General features: G+C 38.9%; 1 protein-coding gene across 1 annotated transcript in view; it reads right to left on the bottom strand.

The window, feature by feature from the left end:
* Positions 1–1,269: 1,269 nt before the first annotated feature.
* ZNF536 (zinc finger protein 536) overlaps positions 1,270–16,533 on the bottom strand; it is a 69,442-nt gene continuing 54,178 nt past the window's right edge. Inside the window, exons 3-4 of the mRNA XM_010150141.1 lie at positions 4,543–6,123; positions 1,270–1,316 (exon numbers count right to left, since the gene is read on the bottom strand). Of these exons, the coding sequence (XP_010148443.1) occupies positions 1,270–1,316; positions 4,543–6,123 (1,628 nt within the window). The remainder of the gene's footprint in view (positions 1,317–4,542; positions 6,124–16,533) is intronic.

Genomic DNA, 16,533 nt, shown 5'->3' with positions numbered 1-16,533 from the left:
TATCACTTCATTGAAGGAAAAGAGCAGTTTGGTTACTCCTTCAAGGGCAGATCAGGACAAAACGCTGGGTTACATAAGTGCATGACAAGACACTTCAAATGGACCGGAGTAGGACAATTTGCTGCAGTAGGATGACCTTCCAGTGCCTCGTAACTGTCCGAGAGCTTGGCTACATCAGGCCTTTTGCATCTGCTTAATACGGATTTTATAATTTAAGAGAGCTGCACTAAGGATTCAAGTGAAGCCACCACAAACAACTGAAAATCCTTTTCCATGTTTTCTATGTTGGTGGTAGTTCTGAAGGGGTTAGCGTTATAATCTTTTTGGTTTTGACACCTGTGGCAATAAGCAATTTACGACGACTAAATTCACTATTTAAACATTGGGGTAGAGCACTATAATTATGTGACAATAAAGCTGTAATAATCTGCCACAATCGATCTTCCCCCTGCCCAGCCCTCTTGTCTGTGCTGCAATTCCGCATTTGGAAGGTATTTCAGAAAGTTACAATGCTGAACATTTTAATAATTCTGTGCCATGCCGAACACTTTCTGCTCCAAAGGAAACTGAAAGTGCTCAGCCCTTGGCAGGATCAGGACGCCAAAGCTGCTACCATACACCCGAAGGGCCCAGCCCTGTTGTCATACAGTGACAGAAGTGATAATGGGGCGGAGCCCATGCAGGAGAAAACAGCACTAATTGCAGAGGAAAGCAAGCATCAATGGAAGCAAATCAGATTTATAGAGACAACATGGAACTGATACTTTTGGACATCATTAAGTGTGGGTTCAATAGCCCTAACTCATTAAGCAACCAGCTAATGCCCAGGACTATCTCTGGCCAAGAGTTCTGTAGCCCACCGGCTCTTCTTCAAAAGCCTAAACTTCCCAAGCAGCAGAAAATGCAAGTAGGGAAATGTTACTGTCTTAGACTCAAAGCAAAATAAAAAATTAAAGGTAAGGAGAGAGAGAAAAGAAAAGGTCTCGTCATAAATAGATGCTGTGCAAATCCCACGTAAATTAATGACTTGGAGCAGAAGGTAGAACACCACGGTGGTACAACTACATGTATACGGGAAGACAAGCAGAGAAAGAGAGGAGCATAAATGGAAAGGAAAGCAGAGCTTCCAGAACTGAAACAGAAAGTAGGTCTAGAACCTCCAAGTGTAACTCCTCGAAGGAGCAAGGGCTGTGAAAGCTGAGGACACAGATGCTCAAGACTGCTACCAAGCCACGGAGCCATCGCCCTGGGCTTCCCCTCCACGCTGGGCTACTGGCTGCCAAGCAGCAAGGAAAGGCATGTCGTCGTCTTAGAAACTGCCTGGTAGCAAAGATTAACAAGATTGGCTCTAGGTATAGTCACTTGAGGCTCCAAAACCAAGTACAGGTCAAGAGTAACTCTAAATACATCAACAGTAATTTTTTTCTTTCTGTTCTTTCCTATTCTTCTGTATACGTAAAGGAGAAATATTACAAAAATTTGTGATTTTTCTCAGCAGCATTTTGACATGGAAATTTCTGTATTATGCAGTAATTATGGTTCTTTCCTAATTGTGTCTTTCATCCCTACAGCCTGAAGCATGATAGGAGCATAAATGTATTACGTGTGCATCATCAGTCTCTCTCACTCTACATCCAAACTGAGGACCGCTTCCCCCATGTGGGGGGACTTTCCCAAAGAGCGATGTGAGTTGGTGGCATCTTCCTCTAGAAATCAAACCCTTCTTGTGCCAAGATTTGTGCTTAAAAACTGACCCGTTATCTTAAGGCAAAAGCTGCCAACTCTAAATGATCCACATGGATCACTGAAAATCCCAGCTTGTTTTGATGCAGCCAGAAATTTAACTCAATTAGCGTGGCCAATCGAAGATGCAATCTCAGCTAACTGAAGCTAAGGTATTTTATTTCAATTTTATTTCCACTGAATCCCGACTGCGGAAGGAGCACCACGCCTTGCTGTCTGGATTGTGCAAGGAGTGTGTCAAGTGTATCTGCGTCCTCTCTTGAGATGTCAACAACCCACACATCACTGGCCGTAAAAAGAAAGGCGAACGCACGGAGAGCCTTCCAAAATACAAAGAAACATGAGAATCGTGCCCTGCAATCAGGTGCTGGGGGTGGGTCTCAAGTTTTCTGATCTCTCAGGCAGTAGAAGAGACAAAGGGAACCATGACTAAGGCTTTGTGCGAGAGGGTAGGAAGGTTAATAAGTGAACAGGGTGCTCCTGATGGCTAATCTGCAAGCGCAGAAACATCAGGTGAGATTCCCCGCACCAGCATGCACAGATGGAGTGTGATTTCACAGTACAAAATGTCACTGAGAAAATGAAAACTCCCTGAAAACACTACTTTCAAGTGGGTGGTGTCCAAGCCAACCAAATGAAAAAGAACTACTGACACGGGGCTTCTTCATACTCATCCACTCTGGCTGTGAGACACTGAGAAACGTGAAATAATATATTTAAATAATCAACCTTAAAACTTGCATTCTGCAAACACTCAACAGAATGTCAGTAAAGAATTTAAAAAAGCTATTTTTGGAGGGGGGAGGGGGGAAGAGGACTCACACTGCATTTTCGATTAAAGAATGGCTTAAAAAGTAGAACAGACAAGCTTCTGGATTTTTGTTGGTGGTTTGGGTTTTGTTTGGGTTTTGTTTTTTTTTTTTTCCTTCATACTTCAAGTCAAATCCATTATCACTGGGCAGAGCTTGTGAAAGGGATATGGTCTTTAAAATCGTATAAACTCGAGCCATCATAAAATGTCTGTTGAATTGATTGGAAGATGAAACAAAAAACTAATGGAAGTAACATAACCTCATTTCAATAATAATGTTAGAAGGATTTTTGTTGTTGTTGTTGTTTTAAAAATCTTATGTCCCTGGGAAGAAGTATAAAGATACTTTGTACAAAGCAACTAATTTCCAATTTTTTTTACTTGTTTGCTTAGAGAGTCATTGCTGGGTTTTGGTTTTTTAATTTTATTTTATTTTTGTACTTCACAAAAAGAAATGAAAAATCCATGTAGGATTTTACCAGCTGCAAATTAAATCAACTATCAACTATTTCCTAAATATCATCAAAGTAACTGCAGATTTTGAGGAATCTGGAAACATATCCAACTATCTGCATTGTTTCTTAGTGCACCGAGGCACAGGAGTTTACAAGTAAGGCCATGCAGATCATTTGGGCTCATGATTTAGTTTAAGAAATTATGATATTTTGAAGCCAAAATGCTCTAAGAATACAAGTGAGATAAACTTTGTGGGGAGAAATCAGGCCTTTTTATCAGACCAACTGATACACTTGGAAAAGCAGAGAGGCCTGAAGAAGGGGCTATGGCTTTAAGCACATACACTATCCTAGTAAACTCAAACAAAGCTCCCACTAACCTTAAGTTAACCAGGGTAACCACTCTTAAGTGTTTCCAGATTTAGGGTTTTGTTTTAAATCGTCAGGCTTTATAACTGTTGATCACATTTTCTTCTCTTTTTTTTTTAATCTTGAATACATTTTATTATGCATGTTCAGCTCTGACAATGAGTTTTCTGATTAGTTTGAAGGTTAAGTGAAATGAGCATTACTGCAGTTTTTTGTGTCCTTTGCTGACTCTGCTTTTTAAAGTGATACTGTTTTTCAGACTATTTATACTCTAAAATCTCTTTCAAACAAGAACTATGCTTACAGAAAAGGAGATAAATTGGGGGGAAAAAAAATTAATCTCAGTTGTCCAAATAGATTTAACTTTAATTTTTATCAAATTTGATGTGTGTCATATGAGGAAGTAAAACTGCAGTTTTGTAAATTAGAGACTAATAAGGGTAAAAGGTAGGTTTGTTTGTTTGGTGTGGTGTTTTTTTTAATTACCTGGAGGCATATTCTTAATTAGGCAAATCACAATTTGTACCACTGCTAGTTATAATAGTGAAAATGGTCAAGGGCAACTACTGTGTGGGTGCCATTGAAACAGACCAGAAAAATATAATTAAAAAAAGGGGGAGGGAAAGAAAAGAAAAGAAAGAAAGGTTCTTCCCCACAGGTAGACACATTCCATCTACTTGGCCTTTGATTTCATTAATATTGTGGTAATTGAACGCACCCTAATTCAAAGAAAATGGAAAAAAAGAAAGAAAAAGAGAGAAAGCAAGGTTTGCTTGGCAAAGCATCCAGTGTTTTTCTTGGGTTCTTACTTATATCAAAATACTGAAAAGTTTGCAAGTTACCATGTAAATTTTTTAAAACTTTTTCCTCCTTCGAGTATGCTAAAGCAGTATCCCCTTCAGATGCCACTAGCACAGATAGTCTATATTGCTGCTACTCTAGTTTAAAAAGCAAGTTCTTTCTAAAATCCTGTATAAGTATATGCATGCAGCACTGCTGATTTCAATGGAATAGACCACAGAGAAGACTAGAATTTGGCCCACAGGGTTTAACATTTAAAAAAATGTATTACTAACAAACATGACTAAGTATATTTAAAGAGCAGCTTCATGATTCTGCACAAGATGTTTTCTGAAATGGTCTAAAAGAAGGTCTAAAACTTACCACACAAGTCAGGTCTCTTGATACATCCACTAGCTGCTGTGCTACTTGCAAGTCCATTAAAGGCTGCTAAGCCATCAGAGCTGTAAGCTCTTAGGACTGACAACATGTTCATCTGCTTCTCCAGGACCTGTGGACCCTGAACTTGGTCGGGTTTCATCACTCCTTGTGCAGTTTCATGGGAGGATAGAAGATTCTGACCGTGCCACTGCTTCTCTGATGCTTGCGGCAGTGGTGATACGAGCCCTTGCGTCGGTTGTGAGGTGACTGCACTTTGTATATTGTCGCCTCCTTCATTGCTTTCTTTGTTTAGGGCAGACAACTGCTTATTCATAATATCTGGTTCTGTGTCAATGTCCTCATCTTCAATGTTTTCTTCCTTGGAAGATTCCATATCCTCAGATGAAGCTATGTCAGAAAGGTCATCAGTAGCACTTTTATTTACAGAGTCAGAGAGCAGAATATTTGGGTCATCTTCGGATTGTGTTTTTATTTCAGATTCATTACTGGTGCAAGAATTTTGTGTTCCCGTGCCAATAACACCAGGATAAACACCAAACTGCTTATAGAAGTCTGTTGTAAAATTGCAAAAAGTGGATTCCATGTGGCTGGGCCAGGCGCTGCTCTTTTGCTCTCCCAGGGACTCTTTATTTTGTCCTTGGGTCATTTTCTCAGAAGCCGAGTCCAGCTGGCTCAGCATGTTTGAAACTACTGCCTCCTTGCTGGACTGCACAGAGGAGGGGAGACAGCTCACTTTATTAACCGAGGCTGAAGCTTCTCTAGATGGGTCTTTGTTGTTCCCTACGACGTTGTCTTTACGTTTAGCCTTGCCCAAGTGGTTGGCCTGGAGGTGCAGAGCCATTAGTTCCATAGAGGAAGTTGTGAAGGGACAAAATAAGCAGCCGTGCCAAGCGATATTGTCTTGCACAGTAACAGATGAACCCGGGAGGGAGGCTGCATCTGGCCTCACGGATAAGTCAAGAGGTTCGTATTGTGACTTCTCTGTCTTTCGCTGTGAGGACTTGCTATTTATCTTTTCCTCGCCACCATCTGAGCCCAGAGCTTTTGCTGAAAGCGGATCTGAGAGAGCTTTATCCTTCATTTCTTTTTCTTTCTTCAAAGAACTTAGGACAAAGCTGTCCATGAAAGCTTGCAAAGACCCTTGAAAGTTCACACCGTTCCCAACCATGTTCTGGTAAGCACGGCCAAGCTCGGAGAAGTGTGTTCCTTTGGGAGATATGTCTGAACCCTTCATATTTTCTGAAGATACTTCAGATGACATGCCAGCCGCTTGTCCTTGCTGATCTCCAGCAGACAGCATTCCTGACGTCCACTGCTGCGAGACCATGCCACTGCGGAAATCAATACCAGGAAGCCCCTTGAAGGCCCCTCTCAATATATCTGGTCTAATAAACACAGAACTTTTACTTGATGTCTCATCTTTGTGTTCTTGACTTGCAGTCTGCCCAGAGAGTGGTCCTGCTCCATTCTGTCGCTCCCGATGGTGCCGTTCCAAGTGGTATTTGAGGGAGGCAGACTGAGTACCGGCATAATCACAATGCGGACACTTGTAAGGCTTCTCACCTACAGGCATGATAAAGAGAAAAACAGAGAGAGAGTTAACTCTACTTTGGTGTACGGATGAGTGAGGGAAAAAAATCAACATTAAATTCTTGAAAATACAAAGACCTTAGAGTTAATAATTAATTTTTTAAAAAGAAATGCCTTTAATTGAAGACTGATTCATAAACCGAACATTTCTAAAAGTGGGTTTCCAGAATGTGGGGCTATTCAGGAATGACATGGTATCCACACACAATTAGCCATCTTTTTCTTAATCTAACATGTAGAAAACTGTTGTAGAATTAAAAGCTATGATTATGAAAATGAAGCATAACAATTTCAACCACAGTAATCATTAAAAGTACAAGTTTAAAAAAAAAGAGAGACAAAGAATGTAACAAATGGATGGCTGCAATATTTTGTGTATACAATTGCTCTAAAATTTGTTTAAATTATACACATGGAAACCATTTTTAAACCTAAAAATTTTATGGCACTGTTACGCAAGACTGAAATGAATGATTTAAGTCTTGCTCTGCAGTAAATCATGGATATAATTAGCAAATGGCATACTGCACAAGTAATTTATCATTATTTGGAGGGCACCATTCCAGAAGGATTCAAAGATCTGCAGACCTACTGCATTGTTTCTAAATAAAGAACTATAAATACAGATTCTATAAAATATTAATATCATTACGCTACATTATGATTGCAGCGTGTAAGAACATATAGTTAAAATAAAAAGTGGTCAATAAAAAAAAAAGAAATCGAGCAATAAAAGAGTACAAAATATATTTAATTTCTGTATTTGAAATTAGCGTTATCTACTGGGTTTTGCAGTCCTTTAAGTTGCTACTAATAGCATTTCTAATGCTCGAGTAGTAAAACGTGTAATTTACCTACCATAAGCACTTTTCTAGGATTAGCTTGAACAGAGTTTCAAAACACATGAGATTATTTTCATGAATTAAAGATATATTTGAGCCCCACACATACAAAGTTGTATTGTTCTTCCTACACTTTAAAAGAGGTAGGAGATATTACACATATAATAAATATTCATATACAATCATAACGACATCTCCAAACGGAATGTGCGTCCAGGTGAATGTACATCTAAATTTTTGCAGAGCACTTGTTAGCAGTGCAGAGTACCTTTTAAAGGCAGAAGTATGGAAATCCTCACTAATAGTGACAGGAGTCTGAAAGACCTGCGAGCTGCAAATATTGGCAATTATTTCTACGAGGGAGCTCAACAGGAAGAAGAAACTGTTGTCTCTACACAGCTTTTTTCCCTAGGTGATCGAAAAGACAAAGGCAAGACTTCTCCAAATGCTATAATGGAAATATTTGTTTTGAAAACTTCCTCTACAGTAAAAAAAGCTATATATAGCATTATGTACCAAACCCGCTGGAAAGTCACCTGTTTTCAAATTACCTCAAAATCTGCTCAAAACAAAACGGAAAGGCTTTCAGACTTTGGTTATTTGTTTTAGCTACAGGCTCAACTGAAAGTCTGGTAAATACTCAGGAAGCTGCTCCTCTCACCAGCTGCAGGAATGTGCTGACGAGAGGCATCACCAGAACACCCGAACGACCACGCAGCACCGCGCACCGCCTGACCATGGCCAGTGCCTGGACACGTCCTGCAGTTCAGATGGGGCTGAAGGAAATTACAAGCAGTGGAGATTCTAAATCCATAATGTAATCCTCAAGCTAAACGGTGAGACATGAGAGCTTCCTATCAACCACATTCATCGACCTTTCTAGAGGAGAAAAGTGCAGCACCTCAAACAAGAGGTGTTCAGCAGAGGAAGAGGTAGTCATTAACGTGGTTCATGTTTTAGGCTTTAGCTTAACACAAGAAATCATAGAATGGTTTGGGTTGGAAGGCACCTCAAAGACCATCCAGTTCCAACCCCCCTGCCATGGGCAGGGACACCTTCCACTAGACCAGGTTGCTCAAAGCCTCAGATTTCAACATTTCAGTGCAACTTCTGCATCTTCTACAACCACCTAAGGTTAAATGCTCTCACTTTTGAGTTTTCACGCCTCTTAATTGAAAAGCTCTTCCTCAGCATCCCCTATGCCATTACGGAAATCTTTAACACAATTACATAGAGCACTTCCTTTTATTCTAATGACAGTTCAGCATGTGTTTGCATTGCACGTCCAGCGACACCATTAGAAAGTGTGTCCCAGTACTGCAGGCGCTATGTCAACCATTGGATAACTACCTCTGCAAGGAGAAGTTTGCAATATAGGCTGCACTGATGCCGGCTGCTCAAAGCAATAAGCACATGTAAAAATGTGTAGAAGTGAGCTAAAATATGCTAATTGTAGGAAACACTAGTAATATTTTGTACTTTCAAAGTACCATCAGTCTAAGGCGCTGGGCACAACATACTCTCATTCTGAATTGCTAAACCTTGAAGTCATTCCATTTTCCGCTCGAAGGCCTCTCCGCTGAGTGAGCTTCCTTTCAGCAGAGGAGATCTGGGCACGGCTCACCACCAACACCATAAGCATTGGCCTGAAAGAAGACACTGACTGAGGCAGTGTGATAAAAAGTTCAAATCTCTCCTAGCCTTGGTAAACTGCCTCTGTGGTGCTCCCACCTCTTGTGTGGCTAGAAATGAGATCTAAGGCTGAAGGTCTGAAATTGGACTGAACACGTAGCAACACACTGTGCCACCTTTACAATACAGGTCTGGCCAAATAACGTTGTCCAAAGGGATGTATGCAAAGCCCCTCTTCTCTTTTAGATCCAAATATTGGCAGTGACTAGTTTACTTCAAAGCCATCTTAACTGCTGCTATTTTGAGGGCAGAGAAGGGAGTCAGTTGGAGTAAATCATCTTCGAATCTTTTAAATTCAGTGTCTCAGTATTTCCTAAATTCGGTAACTGTGCAGCTATTTAGATGCTATTTCATCCACTTAATTGACACCCAACTATGCCCCGTGTAAGTCTCTGTACGAATGACAAAACAGGGTTATAATCTGCTGTAGGAAAAAGTCCAACCTAGCCTCAACCAAACCAGCCAAAAACCAAGGAAGTTTCAATGGACAACCCAAACGACCCCTAATTTCCAGTACTCTGTCAGGAATTGCAATAGTGTATGTCCAAAGAATACTACAAGGGACAAGAGACGTATGGTATGGTCCTTGTTAGAAGACAACCTGTTTGTATCTGGTACTCTTGAGGAAAGGTTTCAGAGAAGTCGTCCGAGTGTAATGACTACTCTGGTAATACTGCCAAGAGCAGTGTCTGGGTGAGTTATTTAACACTTTAATATCAGTTCCCATAAATTAACGGTGCCATGCAGGAGTGAAGGAACATGACTTTTTCAAAATAGTTTTCTGCATTTCATATCCAAGAGTCATTTTTCATTGTTCACAAAGGCAATGACCATCTGATCTTGCTAATTCTCTTGCCCTGTTTGCATCCCTGTAAATCTTCCCACAATGGAGTAGAAAGAGCAAATAGTCCAGTGTGTACAATTAAAAAAAAGGTCTTGCAGAGAATAATTTATCTGGCAACATAATCACAGATCTACCACTCTGGTTTACAAGACACAAGACATCTCACAAGAACTATTTTATATTAGGATACGATAAAACCATAAAAATTCAACGATACTTGTAAAATCTGCACAAAAGTTTGGTAGATAACTGGAAACAGACATGTTCCCCAGTAGAAACAGGTCTATTTGTACAGCAGGTTGTATAAAAAATGCAGATAATCTATGCAAGCCACCACCAGTCCTACTCAGAATGCAACCTGACCATAGTAGTCGTAGGAATTACTTACTATGGGCTGTGCAAGGAGACCACAGCCAGATTATAAATAGATTTAGAATTGTTAAGGCCAGAGGGGACAATTATGATCATCTAGTCTGATCTGCTGTACAACACAGGCCAAAGACCCTCGGATGATAATTCCTGCATCAAATCATCACTACAAGTTAAACCAACACATACTTGCTTTAGTTTAAACATATTGTGTTTCAATCACAGCAGTGAAGAAGAATCCAACAGGTCCCTAGGTAAACTGTTTCACTGCTCAGAATGTGTGCCTCCTTTCTAGCTTGAATTCATCCAGAGCCTGGTTCCTACTACTGAACATTGCTACATTTTGCCCCATTAGATCAAATAGATTTTTTTAATAGAAACCCCATTTCCCTAAGGAAGGTACTTGGACATGGTAAACCAGTCACCTCTTTGCCTTCTCCCACACTTGAGTGGAACAACATTCCAGTTTTTCAATGCCTTATTAAATTATGGGTACCCATTAAAGCTTTGACGAAATTTCAACTTGATATTATTTTGATACAGTCCAAGACCGTGCTTCCATCCACAGCTATAGTAAATGTAATAGCTCATATTCTGTTGTTTCTCTACCATAATCCTCAGCCAGTTCATTGCCTCTCTAGTATTTGTTCCTTTACATTTTGCTGATTTAAAATTCATACTGTTGACAAGAGCCCACTTGACTAAGTGACTAATCAGTGCCTCCCCATGATTTTTAGCATCTTACCATTTTTGTGCCATTGGTAAATTTTATCAACAGTGATTTTATATAGTCTTCCCGATACTGATGAAATAGCAAATAGAGGGAGCTGAAAGCACTGCTGTGGAACTGCCACTTTACGTGCCACATCAACCCTGTATACCGGGCTTTGAGTTTGTTTGTTGCCTCTTTTTTTTTGCGGGGGTGGTAGTGGATCGTCACATCGAACAAGGTACTTTCACAAGCCTTGAGAGAAAGCGAGAAACTTGATAAAACTTACTTTCATAAAATGAAATTGAATTAACTATGTTATAAATTCTTAATTAGTTAACAAATACCAAAACTTATGTCAGGGTAGTCCATTTATAATTTCAAGCTCTTAATATTCCTTCTTTTTAGAAATACTAGAATAGCCAGAGCTTTTTTTACTACTATGAGTGCTCTGGAATTTGCTCCGTGTTCCAAGACTTGGTTTTTTAAAATGAACTTTAATGATTTAGAGAGCTCTTCAGTCTTTTAAAACTTTATCTCTAAGTTATACAGTCTCATTCATCCTAAAAAAAAATTAAAATGTAGTGGGCTAGAGCATAACAGCCTTATTACTTAATGGCAGAACTGTATCATTGGAAAATACTTATAAAAACCATCATGTTTCTTTCTGCGAACAGAGCAGAAGAGTATCTAGTCTTCTGTACTGTGGTTGACAATTTTTTATCCATTCTTGCCCAGTAGCATCAAGATAACAATCGTTAAACCTGCCAGATCCGAAGAATTTTACCTTGTTCTCCATAACCCTAATAGCCACGTACATATTTTTATTATTACTTTTAGTTTCCTTTATCAAATCTCTGTATTTCTTAAATATCTATTTATATTTAGTGCTGTGGCCTCCTTTGTTCATCTTCCATACTTAAAATGCAGCTTCTTAAAAATCTGTACTGCACCCTACACTCCCCTTGCCCTGCTCCTTTTTAAACAAGATTTCCCAAGGAGTTTGTTAGTGGAGGATGCCCCCCTGCTCCCCGTAGTGCTGCTTCTTGGTACAGTGAGAGCTGTGCATCAGCACAAGAACCCCAGCACCTCATGCCCCGGCAGCCAGCAGTGGGGTTTTGACAGTCACTCAGGGACAATGTGAGCTGCAGTTTGATCCTACACATTTCTAAACAAGCTATAGTTTTCTTTCATGCAAAGCAAATGAAATCAAACATCTTATAATTCCAGAGAATACTGCTTAATGAAAATATTGAAAACATTTTCCAGCTTTTTTTATTTTACCATTGAAACAGTTATTGATAACCTATTTTATCCATTGTGCAGCAGATATTTTAGAAATGAATTGCTGTATGGTTTAATTAGTTCATTATTATGCCTATTCTTACATGGTAATTTCTTTTATCATTCTAATCATTCACTTCACACTTTTTAAACCAAATGGAATATCAAAGGTTCTGTGGGATTATTTTTGGATCCTGCACATGTTTCACCACACAATTAATCTGTTTGTCAGAAATACTAGTTAACTTCTTCTCTTTACTACTTTCCTCTACTAGTGATTTTTGCCTATTATATAAGACGATACTACCCCTGCCCTGTAAAAGGACAGACTTTTGGTGCTTTCGACCCAGTTTATTGACGATTTTTCGACTCTGCACTAGGCATTACAATACAATATTCTAATTTTTATAAAGTTTTATAATTGAATATTTTCCTTTATGTATATTTTATCTGCAGTATTTATTTAGTCTTTTTACATGTCTTTACTTAGTTAAAACGCAGAGAGATAAATACGGTCATTCCTTCGCAGGGAAGATTCAGTACATTAATATAAACTGTACACTAATTCCCCCAAAGCATATATATATGTTGTAAACCTGAAGACTTTTTACACAGCTGCTTATTGCTAAACAGTGCCTTGTCCAGAAGGGGACAATCTGTGTCTCTAATTGCTGTCACTGAAGCTGAGATTCATTATGTGACTTTCCCATTAAAATGTGAGCATTAATTTGTATAATGAAATATCACCCACTGCAGTGTTCATTAGCCATGCCCTACTGTATACTGCACATTGTTAGCTACCTAGAAACTGTAGTTAATTTCACTAATGGATATTTCCCTACTTAGTGTTTGGTAGGAAATTTATACTGTAACATTACCTCTTAAACTTTTAAGGAAATTTAAATTCAATCAATTATTTTCAACAAAAGTTTGGGATGTCATTAAGGCAGGAGAAAAGGCATGCTGTACAATGTTAAGGATGGGAAATCTGGAGAAATCTAGAGAAATGAAAAGTCCTTTTAGTTCATCTTAGAAATGTAAGAATAAAGGATGTTCAATACCAAAATTGTCTCCTCTTGGAGCACACATACCCATTTTCCTTAATTATTCATATTGCTCATCCCACTACAAGCGCCTTCAGAGAATGGCAACAGGCAGTCTTTTTTTAGGGAGAAAATGTGAATTGAATTCATTTAAAACAGCACCATTTTTACTGTATTTCATCAGTTCATCTAAGCAAGTTTTAAAATTGGCTACTCACGTTTCCAAGGGAAAATGCAGTAAAACTGCATGTATAGAATACATCTACCACTGCTGTGTGTCACACGTATCGCAACGTACTCTCAGCCAATGGACACAGCCCCACCAACTTTTATCTTCCTATCCCTCTCTCAGCTTTCTTCTGTTTAGCACAACCCAAGGCTTCTGCGGAGCTCCTGCACGTTACTCTTTTTCCATTCCTCAAGGGATGTGACTGTGCCGGTCACACTGGGAATGTACCTGAGCAGCCGATGACCACACAAACCCCAACTGCTCTACACCTGCAGTAGCTCTGCATGCCAACGCAAGGCGCGAAGGGGTGGAGAGCTGGTCTGAGCCTGGCCCCTACGTAATGGGGAGTTACCCAAAGGTAGAACGTAAGAAGTTTTTACACGTAACTCTTGCTGTGCAGTCCAAAGGCCTGGGCAGGTAAAGTGAAAACCAAACCCGTTTATTTGATTTCAGCGGGAACTGAGAGTGCTCAAGAACATAAAGCTCCTTGAATGAAGGAACCTTGAACTGCTGCCTACCAGAGGGGAAAACGGAAACGCTGGAAGCATCTGCACACGGCATATTATTGGTCTGAGATACTTAGACTGTTTTTTCCACAAACTCTGAGCATCTTTAAGCCCCCCATGTTATAACCTTCTCAGCTGTATGATACATGATTTTCTAACCATGACGCTGAACCACGAAGCGGTTACTCTGCATTACTGGTGCGCATACATGCTTTGCCCTTGTGTCTGCATCTCTCAGTAGGCAGCTTTGAAGAAGCAGGACCGTAGGGCCCGTCTCTGTTCAGCGGTCAACATAAAGACGCCGTCTGGGAGGGCTACGAGAGCCCTGCCTGTCCCCTGTAAGCCCCGAGGCGGTCTAGCATTGTGACCTGGGAGCCCTCCCTGTCTTCTCTCAGGGTCATAGCAACGAATTGTCTTATCCTTCAGCTGTTTTTAGAGCAAGAAAGAGAAGAAACTGATTTCACATAATTATGCCCTTTTCTTCTTATCATATGGGAACAATCAGAAATCATATCTTACTATCTTCCCCTTAAAGCTCTTCCTGGCTGAACAACATTGAATTAGATAAGGAGAAAAATCCTCTACAGTTGTGTGTCAGGACCCAACCGAGTGTGCTAAATAAAACCTTGATTATTATTTTTTCCTCCAGAAATCTTATTATATGACAGCAAACTACACAGAAACTGAGACTCGGTGCGGAGGAGGTTGCAACCATGAAGTATCCATGGTAAAACAGAAGCAACCCAGGCCACTAGCTAATTCTCCTAAACCAGAGCACAGCTTCCTCCTCTTGTGGAGGATTAAACGGCTTCTCTAGCTTTTTTGGGCCAACTGCCACAGGAGCACCTCCTGGCTGGATCAGACTTTGGGTCTTGTCTTGGCATGCACAGCAAACCAACCTACTCGCGTGCCTCCAAACACACAGATGTTCGAAGGAACCTGACTTCTGCTGAACTGCTTGAGCTCATCTCTAACAAACAGGTGCTGTGAGAACAAGAACAGTAATTGAGTTAATGTAGTGGAGAAACACAGTAAAGTGTTTTTTATCAGTCAGTTATATGATCCAGGCATATAATAAAGACAGAGTGTGACATAAAAGGCAGGAAACCGTCCTTGATAACTATAAGCTAACCAATATTTGTTTAATAACTGGTATCTATTACATCATTTCCATTTACTGCAAAGCAGCTTATTTTTTAATAACTCTAGTAATTTGCCAATTTACATTTTTATAATATATATTAGGATTATTTGCAATATGTAAAACTTTGCTCCATTTAAATAAATTCTTGTCATTATTTACAAATTAATTAAAATGATTTACAAATAAAGTTCTCAATCTAATGGAAATTAATCTTTATTTTAAATTTATAATGATTTTAAAATATGTTGCATATGTTCTTTCAACAGTCTGCATGGTGTTTTCTTTTGCTTTTTTTGTTATTTTATACATGCTTTATTTTTTCTTGTTTTAGTTTTGTTTAGTCAGTTTTAATATGCAAGTTTTGTGGAATATTTCCATTGTAATTAATTTACTTTCTATTAGTTCTAAGCCACAAATACCAAATGCATAATCATTGCCATCTTTAAAATGAGAACAAAATGACCACTATAGAAGAAAGCAAAAGGGAGAGATGGGTAGCCTCAGGTTATTTAAAAGAATTTTTCTTTGCATCTCCGTTAGTAAAAACATCAAACTGTTTAAATCTCACAGTTACATGACTATTTTCCAATAAATAGCCACTTCCTTACTTTTAGTACATTAGAGAGCACACAAACAGGGTTTTTACGGTGTTTCTTCTTTTCTTTTTCTTTCTTTTTTTTTTTTTTTTTTTACAGACTCCAACAAACATAACCTTTGGGTTCAGATCTGTGCTGAGATTATTCCTGCTCTAAATGGCTTGCAATCCAATCAGACAAAACTAGATTAGGGTGCCAAATTTTAAAATCCAGATCAAACCAGTGTAGTATACTCCTACTCTACAATCCAAAGAAAGAAGAAAAATACAATGAACAACCTTCCTCATCTCAATAATTTTTTTTTCTTTAATTTCCATTCTTCATTTTTAACTTAGAATCAAGCCTCACATTTGCAAACCCAGCGTTAAGTATTACATCTGTGCAAGGAAATAGGAAAAACATGGATGCTGATTTTGGGAAGGGAGTAAAATGATGTTTCTCTGGTACCTCAGTGAAATAAAAATTAACAGTGAAGATTTTCAAGTCGGAGAAACACCTGGAAAGTATTTCTTCATGCAGTTTATTTTACCTATCAATTTGAAAAGCAGCAGTAAAATTCTGAAATTAATTTAAAATGGCTTAAAAATTAAGAATTAACAAATCCAAAATTAACAGTGCCCACTATGTCTGTTTACAAAAAGGAGTATCCTAAATCTCCAGTTTTGCACATTCTCCCAAAGCCTAATACAATATCTAAGACTCGGGAGAAAACATGATCTTATTGGCCACATTCAGAATTTGTAGTGATGTCAACAGGACCTAAAGATATCAGCACTGTTTGTCAGATTTTAATTATAGGTAGAGTTAAGTGTTCTTCAAACATACTGTGTCTCTGCATGTATCTTACCACGCATGTCTGTACTTTTAAGCAAACAAGGCATCATAATTTAAATGGAGTGGTTATAGTTTACTAGTATGGAGAGCAGTCCACCCAGCGAGTGACGTACCAAAATAAAGGGAGAATTCAGACCAGTAGTAAGTCTCTGTAGGGTAGAAATGCTGTGATTGTTATTAAAATAAAACATGATAGGTTTTACTACTTACAAGTACTACGTTGGGTGAGTTCTATCGAACAAACAAACAAAAAAGAGATTCATGAAGCTGATGTATTCATATGAAAAATAA

The sequence above is a fragment of the Eurypyga helias genome, unplaced genomic scaffold (genome assembly GCF_000690775.1).
Source record: "Eurypyga helias isolate BGI_N326 unplaced genomic scaffold, ASM69077v1 scaffold10404, whole genome shotgun sequence".
Classification (NCBI taxonomy): domain Eukaryota; kingdom Metazoa; phylum Chordata; class Aves; order Eurypygiformes; family Eurypygidae; genus Eurypyga; species Eurypyga helias.
The sequence above is the reverse complement of the archived record's forward strand: the minus strand, read 5'-3'. Positions and strand labels throughout refer to the sequence as shown.